This window comes from Rhinolophus sinicus, linkage group LG02 (assembly GCF_036562045.2).
Source record: "Rhinolophus sinicus isolate RSC01 linkage group LG02, ASM3656204v1, whole genome shotgun sequence".
Taxonomy (NCBI): domain Eukaryota; kingdom Metazoa; phylum Chordata; class Mammalia; order Chiroptera; family Rhinolophidae; genus Rhinolophus; species Rhinolophus sinicus.
This window is the reverse complement of record NC_133752.1, coordinates 188,496,947-188,521,725: the sequence shown is the minus strand read 5'-3', so window position 1 is coordinate 188,521,725 and position 24,779 is coordinate 188,496,947. Positions and strand designations below refer to the sequence as shown.

The 24,779-nt window shown below is 49.4% G+C and overlaps 1 protein-coding gene across 5 annotated transcripts in view; it reads left to right on the top strand.

The window, feature by feature from the left end:
- LARGE1 (LARGE xylosyl- and glucuronyltransferase 1) overlaps positions 1 to 24,779 on the top strand; it is a 486,966-nt gene that overhangs the window by 432,404 nt on the left and 29,783 nt on the right. For all 5 annotated transcript variants that reach the window (XM_019728420.2, XM_019728419.2, XM_074326275.1 and 2 more), the window contains 2 exons: positions 6,155 to 6,310; positions 21,338 to 21,501. In XM_019728420.2, the coding sequence (XP_019583979.1) occupies positions 6,155 to 6,310; positions 21,338 to 21,501 (320 nt within the window). The remainder of the gene's footprint in view (positions 1 to 6,154; positions 6,311 to 21,337; positions 21,502 to 24,779) is intronic.

The window sequence follows — 24,779 nt, the reverse complement described above, 5'->3', positions numbered from 1 at the left end:
GTCTAGAACATGAGGAAGGGCCCAGCAATTGCCTCGGGTGTTAATATTAGGAATGCTTACAATGACAGTCAGAATACCCAATTTGCAGAGGCTGAAACTAAAACAGGAAGTTTGAATTTCTTCGCTGAGAATTCTGGAGTAGGTAGCTGTAGACATTGGTTTGTAGACACAAATGTGTTGCCCTCTCCCTCACAGTCACATGATGGCTATCGTGGCTCCAGTCATCACATCTCTATTTGTGTCAGAAAGGTGGGTAGGGTAGGAGGAGGATGGCCCTTTATGATGGGGAAATCAGAATCATGCCTCCCCGTGTATCTTTTTGGGTAATCTTGGGTCACACTGGCACGACTAGCTGCAAGGGAGTCTGGGGAATCAGAGAGTGGGATCATGACTGGCTAAATTATAAAGGGATCATGAGCTATTCACAGGGGCTGGGGACATTGCAACTCTAAATAAAATTAGAAGTGAATAAAATTTAGAAATGAATAATGGCGTGGAGAGAGAGACATACTAGGAGGCAACATTCTGCCACTGGTGGTCTGGGAAACAAGCAGTGCACGTGAGCTCAGCTATGAAGGCTGAGCAGGCATTCACATGGTAGAGAAGAAATAAGGATATTCTAGGGAGGTGGGGAAGCATATGCAAAGGCTCTGAGTCATGAGAGACAGTTTCAAGAAATGCCAGGAAGTTTTTTAGCCTGGAGATCGACTTGGGATTGTAAGTGGGAACCAGTTCACGCCAGTTTTAACTGCCAGCCTAAGGAGCATAGATGTTATTCTGTAGGTCATAGAGAGTCAGTGGAGGTCTTGAGGCAGAGATCCGTTTTCCAGAAACCCCTTACCTCAATGACTTGGAAGACATAAGACCCTTGTTCTTAGTCACCTGGCATTTTGCACACAGGCTCCTGTTTTTGTGCCATTCATGGCACTTTTGTACCATGAATTATTTTTATGAACCCTCAGGGTTCTAAGAAGCTGAAGTTTTGGCTGACCTCTTCCCATAGCCATGTCCTTCGAGGTCTTGTTCCTGTCTTGGTAATGCTTTTTCCTGTGTCCTTGGGGGTGATAGCGTCTCTTATTTCTCTTTTAATGTTGTTGACTTCTGCTGTCTTCCCAGATGATGTTTAAGTTTCCTGGACAGTAATCAATTTCCATCAATTTTTCTGGCTCACTACAGGCTGACTCCAAGTCTGCACATACACTCAGCCTTTACAGATATTTCAGATCCAATTAGATCACACCCATGGGGCGCTGATGCCTGGCACAGCCTCCACAGCCCACCTGGCACGCAACCTGGATGCCTCCTCTGCTTCCTGCTGAGCTGGAGGTTTACCCTGCATCTCTGGGAAGCCCTAAATCACCTGCGACCTTAGTATCCCAGGGATACCTGGGGTCTCTGTATTTGGGAGGGGAACGTAGGTTTCATTTCTGATTCCTGTAATCTTCTGTAAATCTCATGCTCATTTCTACAAACGGAGTCATTTAATGATTACAGACATGGCAGAAGTTAGACGGATAGAATCCTAACATCTCTGTCTCTTTGGATTCAAATCCTGACTCTCCCACATTCTAGCTGTGTACCTGGGGAGATTTGCTGAACTTTTCTCACGTGTAAGAAGGCATAATGAGAATATCACTTAGCGTGTTGAATAAAAAATCAGTGAGCTATGACAAGTGAAATGTTCAGAGCAGGGCTTGGGCATAGCAAGCATGCAGTATATGTTCGCTGCTAGTAATAATTATTGTTATTACTATGCCGGCGTGCTAGCGTGCCTCGGCAAGTGGAGTAAGTTATGATAGGTTTTCACTATGAGCTTCGGAGACTCACGTGTACTTACCAGCTCCTCGTAAAAATCTATTTTGGACACATTCTCCAGTGTCACTCCATCTCATGTGTGAAAGCTTGTCAGTAAATGTCATCTACACCACCAGCTTGCTGTCCCCAAGCCAGCAATGATGGGTCATTCTGTCCCTCAGGGGACCAGCAAATGACATTTCTCAGTAGTCAGACAAGCACTGATCAAAATTACCAGCACTAGTGACTCTGAATCCGATTTTCAGAGGCAGGCACGCGGTTTTAGTGGAAGGAGCAGTGGCCCGGGAGATACAAGCGAGGCATGAGTGCTCCCTCTGCTGTGTCACTCCAGGCAAGTCCCTTTCCCTCTCTGGGCCTTGGTTCCTTTATTTTTGAAGTAGCCCGGCCTCCCTTTCACATCTCTTTAAACGCACGTATCATACTTGCAATTTAACATGGACGGTTATTTAGTGTCTTCCTCTCGCTCTCAGTTGTAAGTTCCAGAAAGAGAGCATGAGCTCTAGTGTTCACCTCTGCATTCACAGCCCCTCTCAGCACCTGGCAATAGTCAGTGCTCACTTTAATATTTGCTGAATGAATGAATGAATGAATGAATGATGTGGTAGAAAGATAAAGATTTGGGAGCAAGGAAGACCTGATTTTGTATTGGGATTGGCCACTTACTGAGTTGGCCTGGACTAGTCTGAGATTCAAGATTATTGTTTGTAAAATGGGGATAATAATAGAACCGGCCTTACCAGGTTGTTTAAGGATTGAATGTGAACACACACACACACACACACACACACACACACACACGGTCTAATATGTCGCATATAATGGGTATTAGATAAGCAATAGTTATTATTTACTTCTCTGAACACTAGCACAGGCGAATGGAGCATTCTGTGTTCTGATAATTAAAACCTAAGGTAAAAAAGGTAACTAAATATCCATTAATAGACTTTGAGTGGGCTGACCTATCATTGGGAAGCCCAGTCGTAAAGGGTTTTCTAAAACCCCCTCGGCCTGCCAATGACCCCACCGTCTTCTCCTCCCTTCCGTTAACCTTTGCTGCTTTTTCTATAACCCCAGTAATTTGCCTGTAGGTGATACCCAAACCCTGCTCCCCAGGCAAACACAGAACAGAAGGAGATATGAATGGGATAAGAGACGACCTCGGGTGGGTGCGGACACCAGAGCCCTAGTCCCAGCTCCGACCTGGTCCAAACTCGCCATGTGACCTTGGACAAGCCACCTCTCGTCTATACGTGTCACTTCTCCTCATCTGTCAAGTGCTCCGTCCATTAACACAGTACTCAACAGTGGTTAGGAACCTGGGGTTCAGGTTTAGAGCTGACTTGGTATCTCTGCTGTGCAACTTACCAGCTGTGGGATACAGGCAAGTCAAGTACCATTTCCGGAAACTGGACAGTGGGATTCAGTTGGGTTTATGTGGCGAAGTGAGTGACACAGTGTCTCCCAGGTGCCTGGCAGATTGGTGCACAATAAGCTGAGATTGGTGGTGCATCGGCCAGCCCTTATTTTCCCTTGGATCAAGTTCCCCCCTGTTGAGGAAGCCCGTGTTTCCTGGCTCATGTGCCCACCCATCAGCCTTCCCGCTGCCTCAGCACTTGGCAAGCACCGAACTCTTTGGCAGCAAAGACGTGATCCCTACTGTATGTGAGTGACACCGGCTCACATGTAATTATTGTAATGCAGGCCCAGGATCCTCTCATGTCCGGGTTAGGTGTATTCTCGGGGGAGAGGCTTCCCTCTCCTTCCCTCTCGCACCCTTCAGAAGGCACAGGAAGAGACCCGCAAATGTGGTGCTTCATCCTTTAAATGCAAGTGCCACCACGTGGCCTCCTTCCAAAGGACTGGCAGGTCCTTTCTGCTCTCTCCTGAAGGCTAAACGCCCACTTCCTTACTCGCTGCCACAGCGGACTTCACGCTGGCAGCCGGGAAAGGAGGACTGACACTAGTAGTGCAGGCTGGTGGCCCCATCTTTCAGGGAAGAAGAGACCCACACATGTGGGGCCACCCTGACACTGAGGTACTGTGCTAGGCATTTGCTTAACCCTCTTAACTACTTTGTGAAGTCGGGTGACTCATCCCCACCTTGCACCTGAGCCAACTGAGGCCCCAGAAACAAGTTGCCCAAGGACACACACAGCTAGTGAAGAGCAAAGCTGGGATTTGAACCTCAGCGGGTCTGACGGCCCTGGTTCTTCTCTGCAGCTACACCATTGCTGGGTGTGGGAGGGCAGGGATACGGTTTGGGCCAAACAGGTTTCCTGCTATTCATTGAGAGAGGGCCTTGGTCTTGCAGAGCGGCACATACCCAGCCAGCTGCAAGGGCTGTCGCTGCCATATAGCCATGGGCCCCTGAGGGAGCCAGACCTCTCAGCCCACAGGCCCTGGGGCCTGCTCAGGCTCTCACAGACAGACTGTGCTGAAGGAGGGAGCCAGGAAGCAACTGAGCTCTGTATGCCCAGCTCCTTTCCTCAGTCTCATCACCATGGGAGGAGAAAGCCAGGACGAGGGGAAAGGTGAGCGTTATTTCGTTTCCTCTGTGATGTGACAGAGCAGGAAAAGGAAAGGAAAGTTTTTGAAACCTGCTCTCTCCTGTACTCGGTTGTACAGAGGAAGGAACCGGGGTTTGGGAATCACACTGAGTCCCACTCATGTTTGAAATGCCAGTTCCAGCGTTGACGGGCCAGCGTGGTGGTCCTGGGCAAGTTGCATCTCCCCAGTTCTTTCTTTCAAATTGCCTTCCTGGTCCGGGTCATTGTGAGGATTGCAATAGGCCATGAATGTGTAGCCCATGGTGGATGTGTCCAATAGATGAGCTCCCGGCTGAGGGTGAGCCGTGCCGCTGGAAATGGCAGCTGGGCCTAGCTGGCCTCCCTGGTTCCACCTGCGGCCCTCCCACCCCACCACTCGCCTCGTCTCATTACAATCAGAGTAATCTTCCTAAACCCCAGAGTTAGTAAGTTCCCCGTGCTTAGACATCTCTCTTGATGCAGTCTGAGTTTTGAACATGTCCCCACGTTCGAAGGGTGTCCCCCTGCCCAGCTCTGCAGCCACATCCCCCACCCATGCTGCTGCGCTCCAGCGGCAACTCATGACTTCTCCTGTCCCAAATGGGCCGCACTCTTTCATGGGTCCTCCCCCTGCCTGGCTTGTCTCCCCACCATCCCCTCTGCCTCAGGCCCTGTCCCCCCAGGAGGCTCCCACTCACCCTGCAGGCCCCAGCACAGGCCTCTCCTGCGATGCTTCTCTGAGCATTCCAGATCTCCTCCCTCCATTGTTACATCCAGACACGTCTCCCCAGCAGACCATGAACGGGCCGAGGGCAGGCACTGCCAACAGGGCCCTCTGGTCATGTCCCAACGCGGTATACTGCAGGCACTTAATAGCCAGAGTCAGCATTTATTGAGCACCCACCCTATGCCAGACACAACCCACATGCTTTACAGGTATTAACTAGTCGATTTTCCTAGCAGCTCCATGAGACAGTGTCTCCTTCTGTCCTGGCTGGAGGCAGAAACCATATCAATTATTGGAATAGAGCATTTAATCTTTAAAAATGATAACTAGGCACAGACTGTTCACTTGGTCCCTAAAAAAGCAAAACCAGAACATTGCTGGAAACAGCTACCACACCTGGAGCAGCAGGAACAGAGGGAAGCAGTGGCAGTTATTGTAACTTGGGGCTGGAACTGAGACCTGGGCTGAGGTTGCAGGCAACCCCAGAGGCAGTAGCCCTGGGCCGGATGGGAGGAAGATGAAGCTGGTTCTGAGTGTTGGAAAAACTGCAAAAAAGGATTTTAGCTGCTGCTAAAGGAAGGCCGTGCCAGCACCGCCGTGAAGAAAGGAGGTGGGGTGGTGCTCCCAGAAACAGAAAGCAACAGGAAGGAGCAAGTTCCTTGTTCCTCCTCCAGACTCTCAGTCTCCCTCGCATGGCCCCCATTGGCAGCGCCTCATGGAGCAGCTGGCAAAGCAGAAATAGGGTTTGCAGAGTCCCAGCTTCGGCATCACAAAGCAGCTTTGGAGCTGAGATACAAAAGCTTATCCACTGGCACAGGGAGGAGCTGTTACTAGTCCCATTGCACGGATGGGGAAACTGAGGCACAAAGCGGTTAAGGAACTTGCCCAAGGTTAAGTGACCTAGAGAAGAGGCAGGGTATGACCCCAGGCAGCCTGGCCTCGGCACCCTTGCTCTCTACCCCTCTACTGTAAATGTTGAATGAATGAATGGGCAAGCCCACAAATAACGCTTCGACCAGTGCCCAGCAGTGGCTCCCTGCAAGCACAAGGTCAGCCCTGCCTGACAGCCTCCTTGTCACCCTGCCAGGTCATCCACTGGAACTCCCCCAAGAAGCTGCGGGTGAAGAACAAGCACGTGGAGTTCTTCCGCAACCTCTACCTGACCTTCCTGGAGTACGATGGGAACCTCCTGCGGCGGGAACTGTTTGGCTGCCCCAGTGAAGCGGACGTCAACAGTGAAAACGTAAGTGGCTCACGGGGCTCGACAGCGCAGGGGCAGCTTCTCTGCCGGTCTGCCAAGGCCTCCCAGGTGCCAGGCTCGGGGCCTGCCTGGGAAGAACCAGACCCCACCCCTGCCCTGGGAGTCCACCATCTGGCGAGGGAGACGGGCACATAGGCAGATGGCTTCTGTGCTCGTCGCTGTGGACTCAGAGGGGGGACACTTGGCCTAGACTAGGGGACGTCAGAAGGGGGTTTCCAAGCAGAGGAATCAAAATGAGCAAAATCACCAGTGAAACGACGATAAAGGGGCTCTGCATAGCCAGGAAACTCTGGGGTCTTTGTGGATACAGCACCCCCACAGGAGACCCAGGATTCAGTGTGGTCCGTGCGTGGGGTGATACCAGAGATTTTCGCAAGTAGCAGACTCCTGTAGCGGTGAGCATGAGTCAAGAGTGTTAGGTGGCCGTCACAGGCATAGCCAACATCAGTACTTTCCTGTGTTTTCACTATTTCCCATTTTTGCATATGCTATACTTCATTTGATGCTCAGAGACATCCTCTGTTTTCCCCCAGTTAGAGCTGAAGAAATTTAGGCTCAGAGAGGTTAAGCAGGTTTATCTCACAGTCACACAGCAAGCAAGGAGCAAAGCTGAGGCTGATTTGAAGTTCTGAGGAGCAGCACATCATAGCAGAAAAAGCAGGGCATGTGGTGTCAGGCTGACCTGGGTTTGGCTTTAATCCCTTCCAGTTACCACTGTGTGACCTCAGGCAAGTTACTCAACCTCCCTGTGCTTCATTTTCCTCAGCTGTCACATGAGGATGAAACACTGTTACAGGGAGGCTTTGAGGCTAAGTGAGAAATTGCATGGAAAGCACCAGCTCCGCGTCTGCCGCATGTTAGATACTTGATAAATATTTGTCCCCTACCCTCTCCTTGACCCTTAGTAATGAGACACAGAAGAAATTGGTCTATTCACTCAGTCAGCGACATTTACTGAGGGTTGTCTTATGCTGAGCACCGACCATTCATCAGTTAGAAAGGACAGTGGTCCCTGCTGTCATGGTGCTTGTATTTTACCGGGGAGACACAATTAATACCTACACAAGCATATCAGTGAGCCCCTGGGCAGCTCCATTGGTTTGGGGGGCCAGGGAGGACTTCTCTGAAGAGGTGCCCTTTAATCTGAGACCTGACTGTAAGAAAGAGTCAGCTTTGGAAGGACACAGAATCTGGGAAATACAAATCAAGTCCACAATGAGATGCTTACCTCACATCTGTTGGGAGGGCTATTATCAAAAAACAAAAGATAACAAGAGTTGGCAAAGGATGTGGGGAAATTGGAACCTCGTACACTGTCAGTAGAATGTAAAATGGTGCAGCCGCGGAAGAGAGTATGAAGGTTCCTCAAAAAATTAAAACTAGAACTGCCCTAGGATCCACTAAGTCCACTTCTGGGGATATATCCAAAGGAAACAAAAACAGGATCTCAAAGTGATATCTGTACCCCCATGTTCACTGCAGCATTGCTCACAATAGCCAAGACATGGAACCATCTTAAGTGTCCACTGACAGGTGAATAGATAAAACACATGTGGTATCTACACAATAGAAGAGTATTCAGCCTTAAAAAAGAAGGAAATCTAACCGTTTGTGACAACATGGATGGACCTGGAAGACATCATGCTAAGTGAAACAAGTCATCCACAGAGGGACACATACTGTGTGATTCCTCATACGTGAGGCGTCTAAAGTAGGGAAACACAGAGAAGTAGACGACAGAAGGCTGGTGACCAGGGGCTGGGGACAGGGGTATAGAGAGCTGTTGTTCGGTGGGCGTAAAATTACATATACAAGGTGAGTAAACGCCTATAGTCAACAGAGTATTGTGCACTTAAAAATTTTTTTCCAAGGGTAGATTTCATGTTAAGTGTTCTTAACACACACACACACACACACACACACACACACACACACGAGAAGACAGAGACACTTTTGCCGGGGATGGGTATGTTTATTACCTTGATTGTGATGATGCAATTATGGATATGTGCATATGTCCAAGCTCACCATGTGGTGTACATTAGCTACCTGCAGTTTTTGAATATCAATTGTATAATTCAATAAAGCTGAGGAGAAAAAGGAGACAAGCAAAGGAAGTACTTCCTAGTGGAGAACGCAGCTGGGGCAAAAGCCCTGGGGCAGGGCAGGTTTGATGTGAGGAACTGAAGGATGATTGCCTATGGGCCCGGGGGCTGAGGGAAGAGGACAGTGGGAGAAGCTGAGCGGCAGGTCGGCAGGAATCAGACTGGAAGGATGTTGTGAGCTGGGTTAGAGAGTCAGAATTTTGTTTTGTTACTAGTATTGCTATTGTTGATATTCTTATCTTGGATGTCATGAGAAAGCTGTTAGGCTCCCAATGGCAGGGGAGGGTCTGGAGGTGTGCACTCACCTTGACCTTCATCAAGATGAAAGACCAGGATGACTGGTCACAAGGCCACCTCTGCGCTCTGTCCTTGAGCACCCAGCCTTTGGCCCCCCAAGTCACAGCGGAGTCGCCTCTTCCTCCAGCCTTTTCTCTGCGTCACCCCGGATGCCTTTCTCAGTGTCTGCCCTTTTTTATACCACTGGCAATAGAGGAAAGAAAACCATTAAGCACTTGAACTCTGTCAGATGCTGGGAAGCGTTTAGAGGTTGCCACAAACACTGTGTTCTTTCGGGTTTTCCTTCAGTTCTCTTTACTCAAGTTAGTATTTGTCATTATCGTCAACGTTGGAGGGTTCCAACCGCTACATAAAGACTGCCTTCCTGCCTCTTTTTTTTTTTCCTCCATGGAAGAGGCTCATAAAAAGCCTTGCAGGATGAAGCCATCAGTTAGTCGTCATATCAAGGGGTTCCCCGATGTGCTGTCAGTGTCTTCCAAAGTGGGACTTCCTTTATGAATGACTCACCGGCTTTTTCTAACACCAGCTCTCCCTGGTGGGTCGGGGAGGGGGGAGAAGTCCTTCGTGGTCCTTCTCGGAATTTGTGACTGCGTCTGTTTGCTCAGTAAGCATGCGTGTGTGCCTGCCGTCTGCCAGGTACCGTAAAGGGCACTGGGGTTGAACTTAGAGGCTGACCCCTGTCCCTGTATGTGAGTTGCTTGCCACGTAACAAGTGTTAGAGATGCCAAGAGGACAGTGGGTCCAGTTTCAGGGAGGCCCGTGAATGAGAGAGCGGCCCTCTGAGCGCTCACCACAGCTATCTTCCCCCCAAACATCCGTGCCCTTGATACTGCAGGAGCCATACCCACAGCCTCTTCTGTTCCTTCTCCCTCCCAGGCTCTCCCACTCACCACAGGCCCTTTGTGCTTACTTCCCCACCACCGGCCCCACCCTGCCCCTACGTGTCCAAACGTCTCAGATGTGACATCTGCCGAAACTTTCCCTGACCCTCCTCAGCCTCAAGGAACCCTTTGTCACTCTATGACGTGCCCTGTTTTCTTTTCATCAGAGTATATACACTGTCCACATTTTTTTCAGTTCATGTAGTTGTTCCCTAGGATTTGTTCCCCAAATATAAGACCATTTGATTAGAGACTCTGCCTATACTGTTTGCCTCTGGGGTCCCCTCCCCCAGGATAGAAGCAAGCACATAATAACCCCTTAATAAATAGTTATTGAATGAATTGAATAAATAAGAGGGAAGAATAAAGTTTCCGGTAAAGGCAGAGCAGACAAGAAGTAGAGTCTGCAGAGAGAACCTGCTGGCAGTGTGGATACTAGCACCTGGGCCCGTTGGGAGAGGGGTGAAGCGTGATGCTGGCCACAAGGGCCGTGGCTGTGCTCCGGAATTTAGACTCCACCAAAGGGCTTTAATCTTGGTCAGATTTACCTTTGAGAAAAATCGCTCTGTGTAGAGAATAGAATGAAAGGGACAAGACTGGAGGCAGGGAGACCACTTAGAGACTGTTGCCACATCCCAGGCAAAAAGATGACAATGGACCTGTGACCTAAGGGCAGCAACAGTGGGGACAGAAAGAAGAAATGGATTGTTTTGTGGGCACCAAGAACAGGGGAGCAGGTGCCATTGACACTCATGAATAAGACAGCAGGTCCCTGCGCCCTGCTCTAGCCAAGCTCCTCTGGCTGCGCCGGCCGGCAGGGGCAAGGGCAGGGGACAGGGCAAGGAGAGGGACGGCAACATCACACCCCCAGAACCACGTCTCTGTCGGGAGTTTCACCTCCTGGTCCTTTGCAGCGTATCAAGCGTTATCTGCAAGTACAACCAGAGAGAAAGGGCAGGGTCTTGGATGCCCCAGCTCTGTGGGAACAGGTCATTAGCGCTGTGATAAGTGCACAGATGGTGGTAATCTCGAAGAAATGAAGTCAGGAACCTCTTCAATGGACTGCAGATCCCAGATGGGAACAGGCTCCAATGGCACGAAGTCTCAAGACTCGTTCAGCCACTTGACGTACAGTGATTCACACCATTGCCAAGCGCAGGGCTAGTGATCCAGAGGGAACATTGCCGATCCAAGCCCGGCTCTCACAATGCTTGTCTAGTGAGGGATGCAGACAAGCCAGGGGTGTGTGATCAGTGCTCAGATGGAAGTGGTGCTCTGAGAGCACACGGAAGGGCATTGCACACACTAGGAACGTGAAGGTGTATCAGGGAAGACTTCCTGGAGGAGGTGAGATTTAGAGGACAACTGAGGAGGAGGGAGGGGTATGGAAAGTGTTCTGAGTGGGAGGGAGGCAGCAGCACAAACAGTGGAGACCAGAGATAAATTCAAGCATGGCCCATTCAGATTCAAATGAAGACAAGGTGAGAACAGAAAGAGCTGGAAAGTTCTTTTTTGCATTATTATAATTTATTCACTGTGCGCTTTCTGGTCATCCCAGAACACGCATTTCAGAGTCACATGACCTCAGGGACGTCATAGGAATGCTCTGAGCCTCAGGTGACCACTTGATAAATGGGACAGTGATGTCTTTGTCATAGCGTTTCATGGCTAATTTATGTTAAATCACCGAGAAACAGGGACTCGGCACCAGGAACACTGTGTTCGCTCGGATGCATTTTGGGGTTTGTTTTGGTTTTATGTTCCCCCCCCCCAACTGCCACCGTGCCCTCCCATCTGATAACAGTCTGTTATACCACCAATGGATTTCAGGTTTTGTTAGCCTTTCTTCTAGAAAGGCCTGGCAGAGAGAGGAACCTAGAGAGTCGTTAGAACTCTGTCTCTGAGGCCGTGAGGGATGTCACATTTGCTCTAGGTCAAATAATCCCAGAAGGTTCTCCTCCAATTAGGAGACTGCAGGTAGGAAGGAGAGGACCCCTGGTGGGACGTGCTGCCAAAAGAAGAAATAAATTCAGGAAGTCAGAGGATTCATCCCCTCAGCGAGGAGCTGAGATGTGATGAGCAAGCCCCTGTTTTAGAGTCTGATTTGGAGGAGCTCAGGCCCCGACAGTGTTGTAGCGTCACGGTAGCTGATGGGACCTGGTGCGTCCAGGCTTCTCTCCCTGGAACCAGTAAGTTAATTTGTGTAAAGCAATAAAGCATCCAATAGACTTTAGTTATTATTATTTTATTGACATGGTGATGGAGGCTAGAATTCTATACCTTAGCATTTTTCTCCCTTTTCCTCAGCAACCCAGCCCCTGTAGCATATCCGAGAAACCCTGGGACTCCACAGAACACAGTTGGATAATCACGGGTATTCTTCACCCCCTACCAGCATCCCTAACAGGCTTGCATCTGACTTCTGCTGGAATCCTCCCAGAGACAGGGAGCTCACCACCTCCAACAGCTTACTCCACTGCTAGAAAGCTCCAGAGCGAAGCCATTCTTCCCCCACCTTGAGTTGAAATCTTCCCTGCTGTAAGAAATCCATTAATCTGAGTCCTGTCCCTGGAGCAAACTGAGGCCGCCCCCTGTTGTCTGTGACAGCCTGGCAGATAGTGTAGCATGTCTCCATTCAGTGTATTATTCAGAAACATGCAACTCTCCCTAAGCACTGTATTTATAGAGTAATGCTTCATCATTAAGGCAGCCTTCTTCCACCTAAGGGAATTTTCCAGATAGAGGAAGCTCACCATTTTAAGTGCAAAACCATTAAAGCATACATGTTTTAACCAATTGGGGTGAGACTCTTGCTAAAGTACATGCCCTTCCTTCAGTCACCAAAGTATGCTCAACTCAATTTACAGTTTTCAATGACTACGGTCGCATAGAGTAGGCTGAGAAGGCAGGAATTGGCCAGAGGAGGGAAGAGGCTGTTTATCCTGGCAGGAAATGGCCTTGGACTATTTGCTGCTTATTCTGCAGATTCCTTTCTGACGGCTGTCACTTTCAGTGCATCAGCTTCAGAACAACCCTTTCTGCGCTCACCTCCCCATTCATCCATCCCCTGGCAGCCAAAAAGAAAGAAAGAAAAGAAGGAAAAAAAAGAAAAACCAATGGTAAAGAAATTATCCACTCCCGTGTTAGAAGTTAAATTAGGAAAAATTGCAAATATCCAAAAAGCGTGAAAAACGGTGGGGGGTGGGGGGGAGACTGGACACCAAATAGTTTTTGCTTTTATATGGAATTATAAGTCAGTAGACAGTGTCTTCAGACTTAGAGCTCCCCTATACCATGACCACAGCAGACATCACTAATCGATGGCCCCACTCTTTCCACCTACGCTCCATCCCTACCCCAGTATCCTCGCAGAGACAGTACCCCAGGAACCAGTACCAGTCTCCCAGCGATGACAGTGGAGATGCTATAGCCTGTTGCGCAGCTGTGTCCTAGGCACGAGTCACTCTGTTCTCTCCCGCACGGGGGCAGCTCTCCGTGCTGTTCCAAGGCCTGTCTCTGCGTCTTCTAACCTTTGACAATTGGAAATTTCCTGCAGAGAAAGAGAAAGGGAAATATAACTCCAGTCTTCACCGACCGAGAGGGGTGGGGGGCATTCGCATCACACCTTCACAGAAAAGGAAACCCAAGCTCAGAGGACATGAGTTACTTGCCCAAAGTCACACAACGCTTAGGTGGTGGGGCCACCATTTGAAACCGGGTCTACCTAACTCTGAAGTGACAAACCAAGGCCATATTGAAAATGAACATCATCGTAACGACAAGTCACTCAGCAGTTCTCCCAGTTGTTTTTATGTGTTTAATCAATCGTTCTTGCTCTTTCCTGAACGCTGCAAGGTGGTTACTATCATCTCCGTTTTATAGAGGAGGAAATGGAGGCTCAGAGAACTGAAATCATGGAATGGGCTGGTGGCAGCACTGGAACTGGTATTGAGCTTGACCCACCGCTGAGCAGTATTCCTCCCCCACCTAAAATTGCAATACCTGCCCCCTACCCTACCTACCCCGGCACACCTAGGGCTCCTTCCTTTAGTTTTCTCCATAGCACTTACCACCAATTGATATATTTTTGACTTACTTAGTTTGTCCATCATGTCTCCCCCCACTAGAATGAAAGCTCTGTGACTACATGAATTTTTGTCTGTTTTATTTATCAATAGATCTTTATGCCCGGCACCTAAAATGTGCTCAGCAAATTTCGGTGAACAAATGAACTATTACAAGAGCTTTTCTTGAAGCATCTGTGGTGTGCTAGAAAGTTTCTTGTACTTGAAATCAGAAAGCCTGGCTCCAGGACTCGATCTATGACACTGGGCATAACTTTCACCTTCCACAGCCTCACAGTTTTCTCACCTACCAAATGGTCATAGATAAACCTAGGCCAGGCTGAGGGGAGAAGGGGTTAAGGCATGCCAAGTGCTGTCAGCCATAGGCGGTCTTGTTACCAGCGTTGGCCAGAAAGCTTGTCCTGGCTGCCTTCCCTTCCAGCTGCTCTGAGATCCCTGCCTCACCCCCTAAGAGGAGGGCTTCCAAGCTCAGCTCCCTCCTGCTCCAAGGCTGTGAGCTGCCTGAAGGGCCCCGTCCCCTGACACTGAGCTCACTAAGAAGAAAAGACAACAGCATCACCATGACTCAATTAGAAGTTAAAAATAAGACACATATAAACAGATTCTATAAACACTTTACAGCATCACTGCACGGCAGTGCCAGGGAACAGATGGCTCTGTGGAAACAGCTGTATGCCAGAGAAACCCCAGAGGAAAACCAGAATGTATTATTGCTCTCACGTGTGAGCCGCATGTCACCAGCTCTTTAATCACACGGTGGGCAGCAGAGCCCAGAGCCCCAAGACGGGCTGCTGCCCAAGGCCGGTCTCCAGTGACCTTCCTCCGGCGTGCTACATTCCGGAGCCTGAAGGATCAAAGTGTTTGCTGGGAGGCCCGGGGAGGGGATGAAAAGAGGACCCAGCGTCAAGGTCCTCAGTGGACATGTCTGCACCACAGGCGCCATTGTGACCTGTGTGCTGTGTTCCTGTCCAGCTCCAGCTTGTACACATCCCTCTTTCACGCCCCTCGGCTCCAAACGCACCAGGTGCTCTGCCCCCTGTGTCTTTACAGCAGCTTCCTGTCCTCTTCTCCTCTCGGCTGGATCTTCCTCCACTAACTGGTTCCTCATGCCGTACGTCAGAGGGCAGCTCTGGAGCAAAACTACCTCATGTAAAAATCTTAAGTATCCTAACTATGGGATTTCAGGCCGTTTACTTAAACGCTCTGTGCCTCAGTTTTCCCATCTATGAAATGGGAATCCTACATAATTAGTACTACCTCATGGGCTCAGTGAGGACTAAATAAGGTAAGACAGGTCAGGAGCTTAGATCAGTGTGGGTCATAGCACATGCCCTCCGAAATTAAGTTTTGTTTGTATTTAAATACACAGTATTATAATTATAAATTTGCTTCTTTGTTTCCCTCACCCAGACTATATGAACAATTTAAGTACAGAAACTGGGATACCTTCCCCATCCTTAGCACAGGGCTTAGCATAAAATAAGGGCCTTTTATTAATAATTGTGTGTGAGGTACAAATTAATACTGATACCCGGGAGGGAGACAAGGCCTTTTTCTTCTTTATTTCCTCAGAGCTTAGGTCGGAACTGGGCAGAGCTGAACCTTTGCTGAACAAACCTAAACCCATACCTCTCCTATCCCACGAAAGAATGAAAGTGGCCCATGGTTGGGTTTCTTTTGTTGAAAAAAAAATGTGGTTTGGATTCCTGAAACTTTCACTGGTTAATACACACAGCAGGCAACCAATGAGTTTGTAATCCCTCTCTACCTGTGTGTTTTATTTTTTTGTTGTTGTTGTTTTTAATTTTCTTTGGGGGGGGCAATATTGGGGAACAGTGTGTTTCTCCCATCAGCTCCAAGTCATTGTCCTTCAGTCTAGTTGTAGAGGGCGCAGCTCAGCTCCCAGTCCAGTTGCTGTTTTTATCTTTAGTTGCAGGACGTGCAGCCCACCATCCCATGCGGGAACTGAACCAGCAATCTTGTTGAGAGCTTGCACTCTAACTAACTGAGCCATCCGGCCGCCCCTTCGGAAGCTCAGCAGCAGCTCGTTGTCTTTAATCTAGTTGTGGAGGGCGCAGCTCGCTGGCCCATGTCGGAATCGAACCTGCAACCCTGTTGTTCAGAGCGTGCTCTGTAACCCCATCCCACCGCCCTCTACCTGTGTGGTTTAATAAAACATAACTGCTTCGTGGAAACCACAGGAGAGAGCCCTGAAGTAAGTTTCAGGAGATGTGAGTTAGAACCCCTGCTTCTCTGAGCCAATCTCTGGTGCCTAGTTTCTTTATCCGTCAGCTAAGAGCAACAGGCAGCCCTGTGTGTCTCATACAGATCCAGAGATAACAGATGAGGTCATTGCTGTCAAGGCCACTGAAGAGTGAAAGTAAATTGAACATACAAAGCAATATTCTCTAGTGTTATTTTACCCACCAGATAGTTCTACCCATTGTTTCGAGGCATCAGAAGGAGAAGTGTCACAAGGAGAAATGGGTGGCTTCAGACAGACGCCTTACTTGGTCCACTGTGCTCTGTCTCCATCACTTACTGTATAGTTCAAGTGGGTGTGTTAGTGAAGGTAACGTGAGCAATTACAAGACGGGCCCAGCCTGCTAGCCACATATGACTTACATACAGGCCAAGGGTGTTCCTGATTGGCAGGTGGCTTTTCTACAGCGTCCCAGACTCCTTCCATCTTGTGGCTCTGCCCTCCATGGAGCTTTGGTCTCCTGTCCTGGATGTTCTTGCTCTGCCTGACAGAGAGAGGATGGTGCCTGAGACAGCCTTAAATGTGGCTCCTGTGGCAGCCAGAATCTGCCCACATTCTACTGAGCGGAGCTCAACCACACAATTACCCTAAACTGTAGGAACGTTGGAAACACAGCCTGGCTGTGCCCCCAGGAAGAGAGGGGAACGTGAATATTGGTGACACAGAAGGTCTCTGCCACCGAGACAAATACATGCGTTCAGTCCTCTACAGTCACAGAACCATCTAGTGTTAGAACTAGACAGAGCCCCGGAGATTACCTTCATTACAGACAAGACCTCGGAGGACGTACGCCTGGAGGAAATATCTCAGCTGCTCAGTTCGCTCATCATCTGACCTTGAACAAGGAGCTACACCTTCCAGGCGATGAATGCCTTCATCTGTAAAACAGGGCTGATAGTCGTCCCTCACCCATAGCGTCGGTGAGAGTATTAAAGGAGAACGTGCCTGCAAAGCTGTCACAGCACATTACCTGGCCTAGTGAGCACGTGATCCTCGAGAGCTGTGTTATGAAGCCTAAGTGCCTTGTCTGGCTCTGGAGTGGCAGAAATGACTCGCTCAAGGTCACATAGAACATGAGTGTCAGAGGGACCAGTCTCAGTTTCCAGTTATCCCCGTAAACTCTCTCTGTGATTTCTCCTGACTTTGAACAGAAGTCGGTGAGGCCAGAGCCCAGGGACACACCCCCCAACCCCTCTGAATCCTCAGCCATCGTCTCAGGCAGCTGTGAGGTCCATCTCGGCTGCTGTCCTTAAGGACGGGAAGAAATAAATGCAAACTGCTTCAAGGATCATTTTTCCCTGGAGTCCAAATCTCCCTTTGCCTCAGCTGGTTGCCCAAAGAAGCAATTTAGCAAATGTATTTTATCTCCGGAGAAATCAGTCTTTTGTTTCTGTGACTTGCTTGTCAGGAGCTCCCAGCTTCCCCCCGTGGCCGGAGTGTGGAGTGTGGTAGAATTCAGGTCCTGTTCACGAAAGCCCCACTCTGGCTCTATGTCTCCCTGGAGAAATTACCAGTAACCTGGGTGGAAAGGAGGCAGTTTTTAAGCTGCTCCGAGTCTTCCGCTTGAGATAACATCAGCCATGCAGTCGGCAATAAGCAGTCCTTATTAGAACTTGAAAATGTACATATTGTAATCCTGACGACATTGCTTAGGTCCGTGTAGCACGGTATAGTTTACAAAGCACGTTTCCATGCATTTGCTCCTTTGAGAAAATTACAGGGACTTGGTTAAATACAGAAAAGTAGACAGAAGCCAATAAAATTCATCTGCAAATACACCACGTGGAGGAAGCTTTGTTACCATTGCAATGTGTTCCCTTTGGTCTATTCTCCGTGTGTGGTTTTTTTGTTTCTCTCTTTGCTGTATTGGGACCATACTGCACACACGTTTTTATGGCCTGCTTTGTTCGGCGAGCATTATGTATCTTCAACCAGCTCATTTGATCCTCACATCCATCCCCCGGGAGAGAAGTAATTGTGTTGTACAAAGCTCCCTGGTTTGAGGTCTGAAGACGATTCTCCATCCAGACTGTATCTCTCTAGCCATGTAGCTGGCAGATTTCTGAAATGCTCTGAGCCTCAGTTTCCTCCTTTGTAAAACAGAAATGTGTGCTGAAGGATTAAATTAGTAAAGCAGTGCACTTGAAAACATTTGGCACTGCACCTGGCACATAGTAGGTCCTTCTTCCAGAGTAGCTAAGCGAAGATGCAGTCCACCATGTTGATAATAAATGTATTAAAGCTCAAGGAAGGTACCTGGTGGGTCCAGAGTCCCACAGTTCTGACGTCGAATGTCTGACATCTTACCTGATGTGCTTTCCACAATATCCAGTGTGGCTGGTAGACAACATGTTCCTTAGACCCTGCCTCTTAAGCACTGGGATGGCCACAGGTGACGTTGGGATGTGGATGCCACTGAACCTCATTATTGGTACCATGAAGTTCATAGATACAGGCTATTTATCCCCCCAGGATTTCTGGTAGACCCTCCCCCCTAGGGCGGACCATACTTTGGTAGTTTCGGGAGCACTTTCATTGGTTACTATTCCCTTTCTTAACATGCAGTGGCTACGAGACATCTATTACAGGCTTATTGAGCCCACATGATGCTCTAGATGTTCTAGGTTTGGAGGCTGCCTAGATGGATGGGGTACAGCGCCTGCCTTTAGGAGCCCACTATAGGGGTACTTTTCAGAAAATGGCTGTTGGGGCCATTTACCTCGGAATATCATTTTCCCCCAACTCAAGGGTACGTGCCTGTGTATGTACAGAGGGGAAGCGAAACCCCATACACACGTGCATGCCTCCTGTTCTGGTTACTCTTTTTCTTTCTCACGTGATGACAAACTTCTCCTTTGAAGCCTTATCAGAGAAAGACCCTTTTCTCCACGCACGTGTGCCTGGCCACGCACGTGCACACATCCTCACACATTCCCACTCCTCTCTCCATGGAACTGGAAGCCGGGCACTGCTGTCAACACATTAAAAACACAACACAAAACAACTGTCGCCCCTCCCCCCCCCAAAAGCACCCTGCTTTTGCAAAGAACTTTGCAGATGTTTATTCTCTAAAGGAGAATAATTGCATGTGTTCTTTTGCAGTGCGGGTGAGAAAGGGAGGGAGGATATCAGCTGGTTAGCCATCCTGCTAGGATGCGTTATGGTTTCCAGGCATATTTGGGCTCCTGAAGGAGAAAGAATGGGGACTGTCCCTGACACTCATGAAACAGGGATTTACCGGGCCCAGCCAGCCCCTGCCTTCCCTTCCCTCCAGACCCTTGCCAGCATCTCTTTCAGGTGATGTTTGAGGATGGAGAGCACCCACCTAGGTGTCTTCAGGGGCCCAGGTGTCTCCCTTTGCTACGTGTAATAACAACCATGTTAATAGATGGAGTCTGTTGAGTCTTTACCTCACTCCAAACACTGAGCTCTTTATGTGCAGAGTCTCTTGGAATCTTCCCAGTCCCCTAGGGGAGTGACTATCATTATCCCCTTTTGACAATGGAGGAAACTGAAGCTCAGAAGGGTTAAGTCACTAGTGTGCGCACCCAAGATGGTACTGCACAGTAACCTCACCACTGTGCTGCGGTGACTGAATGAGCGTCTTTCCTGGAGAGGCAGCTGGTGGTGGAGGGACACAGACCCCGGCTTGACCTCCCTGAGTGACCTCGAGATCTCGAAACTGCTTTCTCAGCTGTCAGATGAGGCTTCACATGCTTCACGGGAAGCTCTAAGGAAAGGGAATCATGTGTGCCCAGCACCTTGCTCGGAGCCGGGCATATGCTTGTTTGCTGTCCAAAACCTTGTCCGTCATCACAGACCCTTGAACGGCAAATAGTGGACCCAATAATGGCTTAAGAATGATCACCTTCTATGCATGACAGTAAGCATCCAGAAGGAAAATTAGAAGGCCAGGCTTTCACCTCACAGGGGTTCCTGAGTGCCGCAGGTATTGCTCACGCATGTAACACAGGAATACTGAGCTCCTGTCATATACTCAGCACGGTGCTAGGGGCCATGGGGAGGTGTCACAACCTCGCCGGGAAAGCTGTCCTTAGAGAATTTCAGTTCAAGCTGACAAGTGCTTTCGTGGACTTACGAGTTCAGTGCTCTTGGAGCAGAGAGGAAGTGGGCCCGCTTTAGCTGGCAGGGCCAGGAAAGGTCCCACAGAGGAGGTGCCATCTAAGCTGAATCTTGACTGGTAGAATAAATAAAAGGTAACCAGGTGGAGAAGACTGGGTGAGGTGAGGGAGGGCATGCATGGCAGAGGGAAGAACGTGTGCAAAGTCGTGGAGGTGTGCAGGGAAAGGCAGGTTTGGGGGACAAAGAGAACGTCACTCATGTAACTATGGGGGGGCGATGAATTAGAGAAAGAGTAGGGTCAGCGAGGATCTAGGTTGAATCCTGCAGAGCAGAAGGGGCCACTTGGCTCATAGGATCTTAGGTGGAATGAGAATTCCAGTGTCCTGGCCTTACAGGGCTGGCATCGTGGCAGTCTCCAGACAGGCAAGGACGTGGAAGTGGACTTGTAAAGCTAAAGAGTCTCCTGATGACATCCTTTTTAAATTAAAAGTTTTTAGATAGCTGAGAATGTCTCCTAGGTCACTGGATCTCAGTGATTCTCCAAGTGGCATTTGGGAATATGTGGATGCCCTTGGAGTTGGACGCGGCCATCCAAAGAATGCTAGTGGGCTGGGGCTACCCGTCCCCTCATGTGTGGGACAGCTCCCATAATGAAGAAGCGCCTCACACAAAATGCCAATGACACCCTATCAGTTAGTTACCTGTTGCTCCCAACCCATAAAACCTCAGTGGTGTATGGGCATTGTTTATTGAGGCAGCTCTGTGCATCTTGGCTGGGCTCCATCCCATGTCTGGGCCGATTGAGGACACCATGGCCTGCTCCAGGTGTCATCCCCCAGCTGCCTAACCCAGGCATGTTGTCCTGGCAGTGGTGGAGGTAGGGCAAACGTGTCCTCCCCCTGAGGTCCAGCCCAGATTCAAGCATTAGGGAAGTAGGCTCTGCCTCTTCAGTAAGTCGCTGGAAATAAGGCTCTGGAAGTAATGCACTTCTTCAGTAAGTAAGGCACTAGAAGTCACGTGACAAAGGGGAGGGGTGAAGAACTGGAGCGACGGATGTCGTCATCTGCCATCACTCACACCTGGAAAAGTAATGCCAGAGCTGTCCATCATTAGCGCCTTTTGGAAATTAAATAGTGGAGGAAACTGAAAACAGCAAACCTGCCCTTCTGTGTTTGACCATCAACAACATCCAATGGTGACAAACTCGGGGGGACAGGGTACGAGGGTCAGGCTCCTGGGCCCCTCGGGCTTTCCTTCTTGTTGCCAAGCCTCTCTCTCCTCCCCCTACCTTTCAGCTCCAGAAGCAGCTCTCAGAGCTGGATGAGGACGATCTATGTTACGAGTTTCGGCGAGAGCGTTTCACCGTCCACCGGACCCACCTGTACTTCTTGCACTATGAGTATGAGTCCGCTTCTGACAACACGGATGTCACCCTCGTCGCTCAGCTCTCCATGGACAGGTACGGCAGACGGGCCCCAGGCTGCACACTGTCCCCTCACTGCGGCTCGTCCCCTGGTCGAATGGAGAAGGGAGAGATGGCCTTGTGGGTGAGGTGATGGACGCCTGACGTGGTGGGGCTGGGGTCTCACCCCCGCCCCAGCACTGAAAACCAAGGACTCGAGTCTTTCCATGGTGGGGGTGGTTTTTGCATGGAAGGAAGGATTGATTCTAGGAAATGGAGCTGTACTGAGATTTGCTAAAGGAAACGGAGGTGCATTATGGGGGATCACGTACTGCAACCACAGTCACCGCTGGGAAACAGTTCCTGTTGTGTTTCCTTCCACATGTACTGATGCAACAAACGTCCCTCCAGCTTTTATCAGGCGATGCTGATGTGATCCCTGCTCTTACGTGGCTCCCAGGCTAATGCACTGGTTCTCAGCCTTGCATAGGGAGCTTTGAAATTCACGTCCAGGCGCCATTGCAGCCCCGTTAAGTAGGAATCTTGGTGTGTGTGGTGGGGAGACCTGGAATTGTTTTGAGTTTGCAATGATCCGCCAGGGCTGAGAATGTGGGGCTGGTGTATGAGCAACAGTAAACAGTTAAGTAAAATGATTTTAATTGTGGTAAGAGCTTTGAACGAACCAGGACAGCCAATAACAGTGTCCAGTGAGGGACCTTCTTTCAGTGGTGTGGTCCAGGAAGGCCTTTCTAAGGAGAGACCTGGAGAGTGAGAAAAGGAGTCTGGCGTGCACGTTGCTGAGAGAGTTTTCCAGGCAAATGAAATAGCAGGTGCAAAAGCGCTGTGGTGGGAAGGGGCTTGTCCGTTCAAACACCTGCTGGGAGACCAGTGCGGCTGCAGCATCGCAGGGGATCAAGAGGAAAGTGCTTGAGATTAAGGTGATGAGACATTAGAAACTCAGAATATTTGGACGTTACTGTAAACATCGTAAGAAGTTATTGAATAAATTTATGCAAAGTTATTTGATGTAATTTATGGTTTTGAAAGCATGTCTCTGGGTGCCAGGAGCTAAACAGATTCAAAGCCCCCACAGTCAGTCACTCTGGGCCCCCCTTTTCTGTAACTGCTGCCATATGTGCTTCCTTCCCACTTCAGCTGATCAGCTTCCTCTTTGATTTACACATGGACCATAGTGGCTGCTCTTGCACCAGCTTTCTGCATGTTATCCCCCCTCAGCTCCCACAGTTAGGAATGGAGTTTGATTGGCAGATTCTGTCTCTGAGCCACCTCAGACATGTCTGTTCAGTATATGGATGCAGTATCATGGGATCCTTTTCAGGATTAAATGAGTTAAAGCCTATAAAGTGCTGAGAACAGTACCTGGCACACTTAATAAATGTTTGATAAATGTCAGTTGTTATTAGTCATGAATGAGTGAATGAACGAATGAACAAACAAATAAGCACTTAGACATGAAAAGATTTACGTAAAGTCACCTGGGGTTTCTGTGGGGTGAGCGGAACCTTGCATCCAGACGTATCTGGGAAAGATTGATATGGAGCATGGCTCATGGAAGCAGGTCCCTTGCTTTGTGAGTCGTGTAAGCACATGACTGCTCGTAGAGTTAAATGGTTTCATTGGCTAGTGGTTTCCCGGAGCTCCACCGGCCTCCAGGTCCCCTGTGCACAAACACAGAGAATGTGCTGACTAACAGATAACAGGGAAAGACAAAATGAAGCAGAGGGGGCAGGGGGCAAATTCAGATTCTAGCCTCAGCAACATCCGTAACTTGCTGCGTGATCTCAGCAAGGTATTTCCCTCCTCGTGGCCTCAGTTTCTCATCTCCAAACTTCATGTGCTCACTCAGCAAATCTTCCTTAAGCCTCTATCACTACATGTACCAGGCTCTTAAGGGGCTGGGAATATTTATAAGACCCTATTCCTGCCTTCCAGGAGGATGCAGTGTAGTCAGCACTTAGTGTATTAGTTTTTTATTATTGTGTAACAGATGAGCACAGATTTCCAGCTTAACAAACAACCATTTATGATTATCTTACAGTTTCTGTGGGTCAGGAATCTGCATATATGTTAGCAAGGTCCTTTGCTCAGTCTCAGGACTGAAATCTAGCTTTTGGCTGTGGCTGTGATCGCTCTTGTGGGACTTGGGGTCCACTTCTAAGCTCGTTCCGGTTTGGGCAGAATTCTCTTCCAGGACTGAGGTTCGGTGTTCTTCCTGGCTGTTGGCCAGGGTTCTTCTAAGCTCCTAAAAAGCCACCCTCAGGTCTTGGTCACGTGGTCCTGCCATGGCATGGCAGCTGACTCCTTCAAGGCCAGCAGCAGAGTCGTCCAGCCTGTTGTATCACGTAATCTCAGAAGTGACATTCCATCCTATTCCCAGGTCCTGGCCACACTCTAGGGAGGGGATTACACAGCGTGTGTACTCCAGGGGGCAGGAGTCTTGGGGAGCACCTTAGAGTTCTGCCTGCTACAGACAGGTCACAGGTTCTTACACTAGAGAGATGCTGTGAGAGCCCACAGGAGGGGAGCCCCCCACCCGGTGGGGGGGTGGAGAAAAGACAACCCAGAATGTGTCCGAGGGACGGTGTCATCAGCATTAAATTGTCAGTCTAAGTAGACTGACGTTAGGAGCCACATGGAGAGAGAAGGAGGGCTCGCCAAGGCGGAGCGTGCAGCACACTCATGGGACCGAGAGGATACCGGGCCCACTGGGGAGCACATGGGGTTCAGTGTGGCTCAGCTTAGGGTGCAGGAGCGAGGAAGAGGAGAACAAATGAACGTAGCCAGGTAGGTAGGGGCTGGATTCCAGAGGGCCTTGGGGAAACCATGGCAGGCGGCCCGCCCTTCTGGCTCAAACCTGTCAGATTCCCAGTCAGTCTCTACAAGGGACTGACTTAGACCAGTGTCCCAGAGTCACCCCTATCCTTGGTGTCCCTTTGGCTTCTCACCCAGCATTCAGTTTGGGTGCCCACACTCTTCCCCCACCGAGCAACACAGTAGTAAGTCACCTGGCCAGAGCAGTTCTCTCGTTCTCCTTCTCTATGGCTTTTTAAATGGCAGTAAAATCTAATCCTTCCTATTCATGCTGAGTGATGGTCCAGATTGGTCTTCTATTACCCAGGCAGCATCAATACACCTCAGGCCCCTCAGAGGAGGTACCTGAAGCTCAGGTCCTATAATCTGCCCAGGTGAGTGAGTTCCAGATAATCCCAGGTTCCCATCTCCCAGGGCATCCCCGGCTCTCCTTGGTCCCACTCATGCCTCCTGTTAATGCATTCCGTTTGTCAGCAAAATATTCGGATTCAAAATTAGCAGGC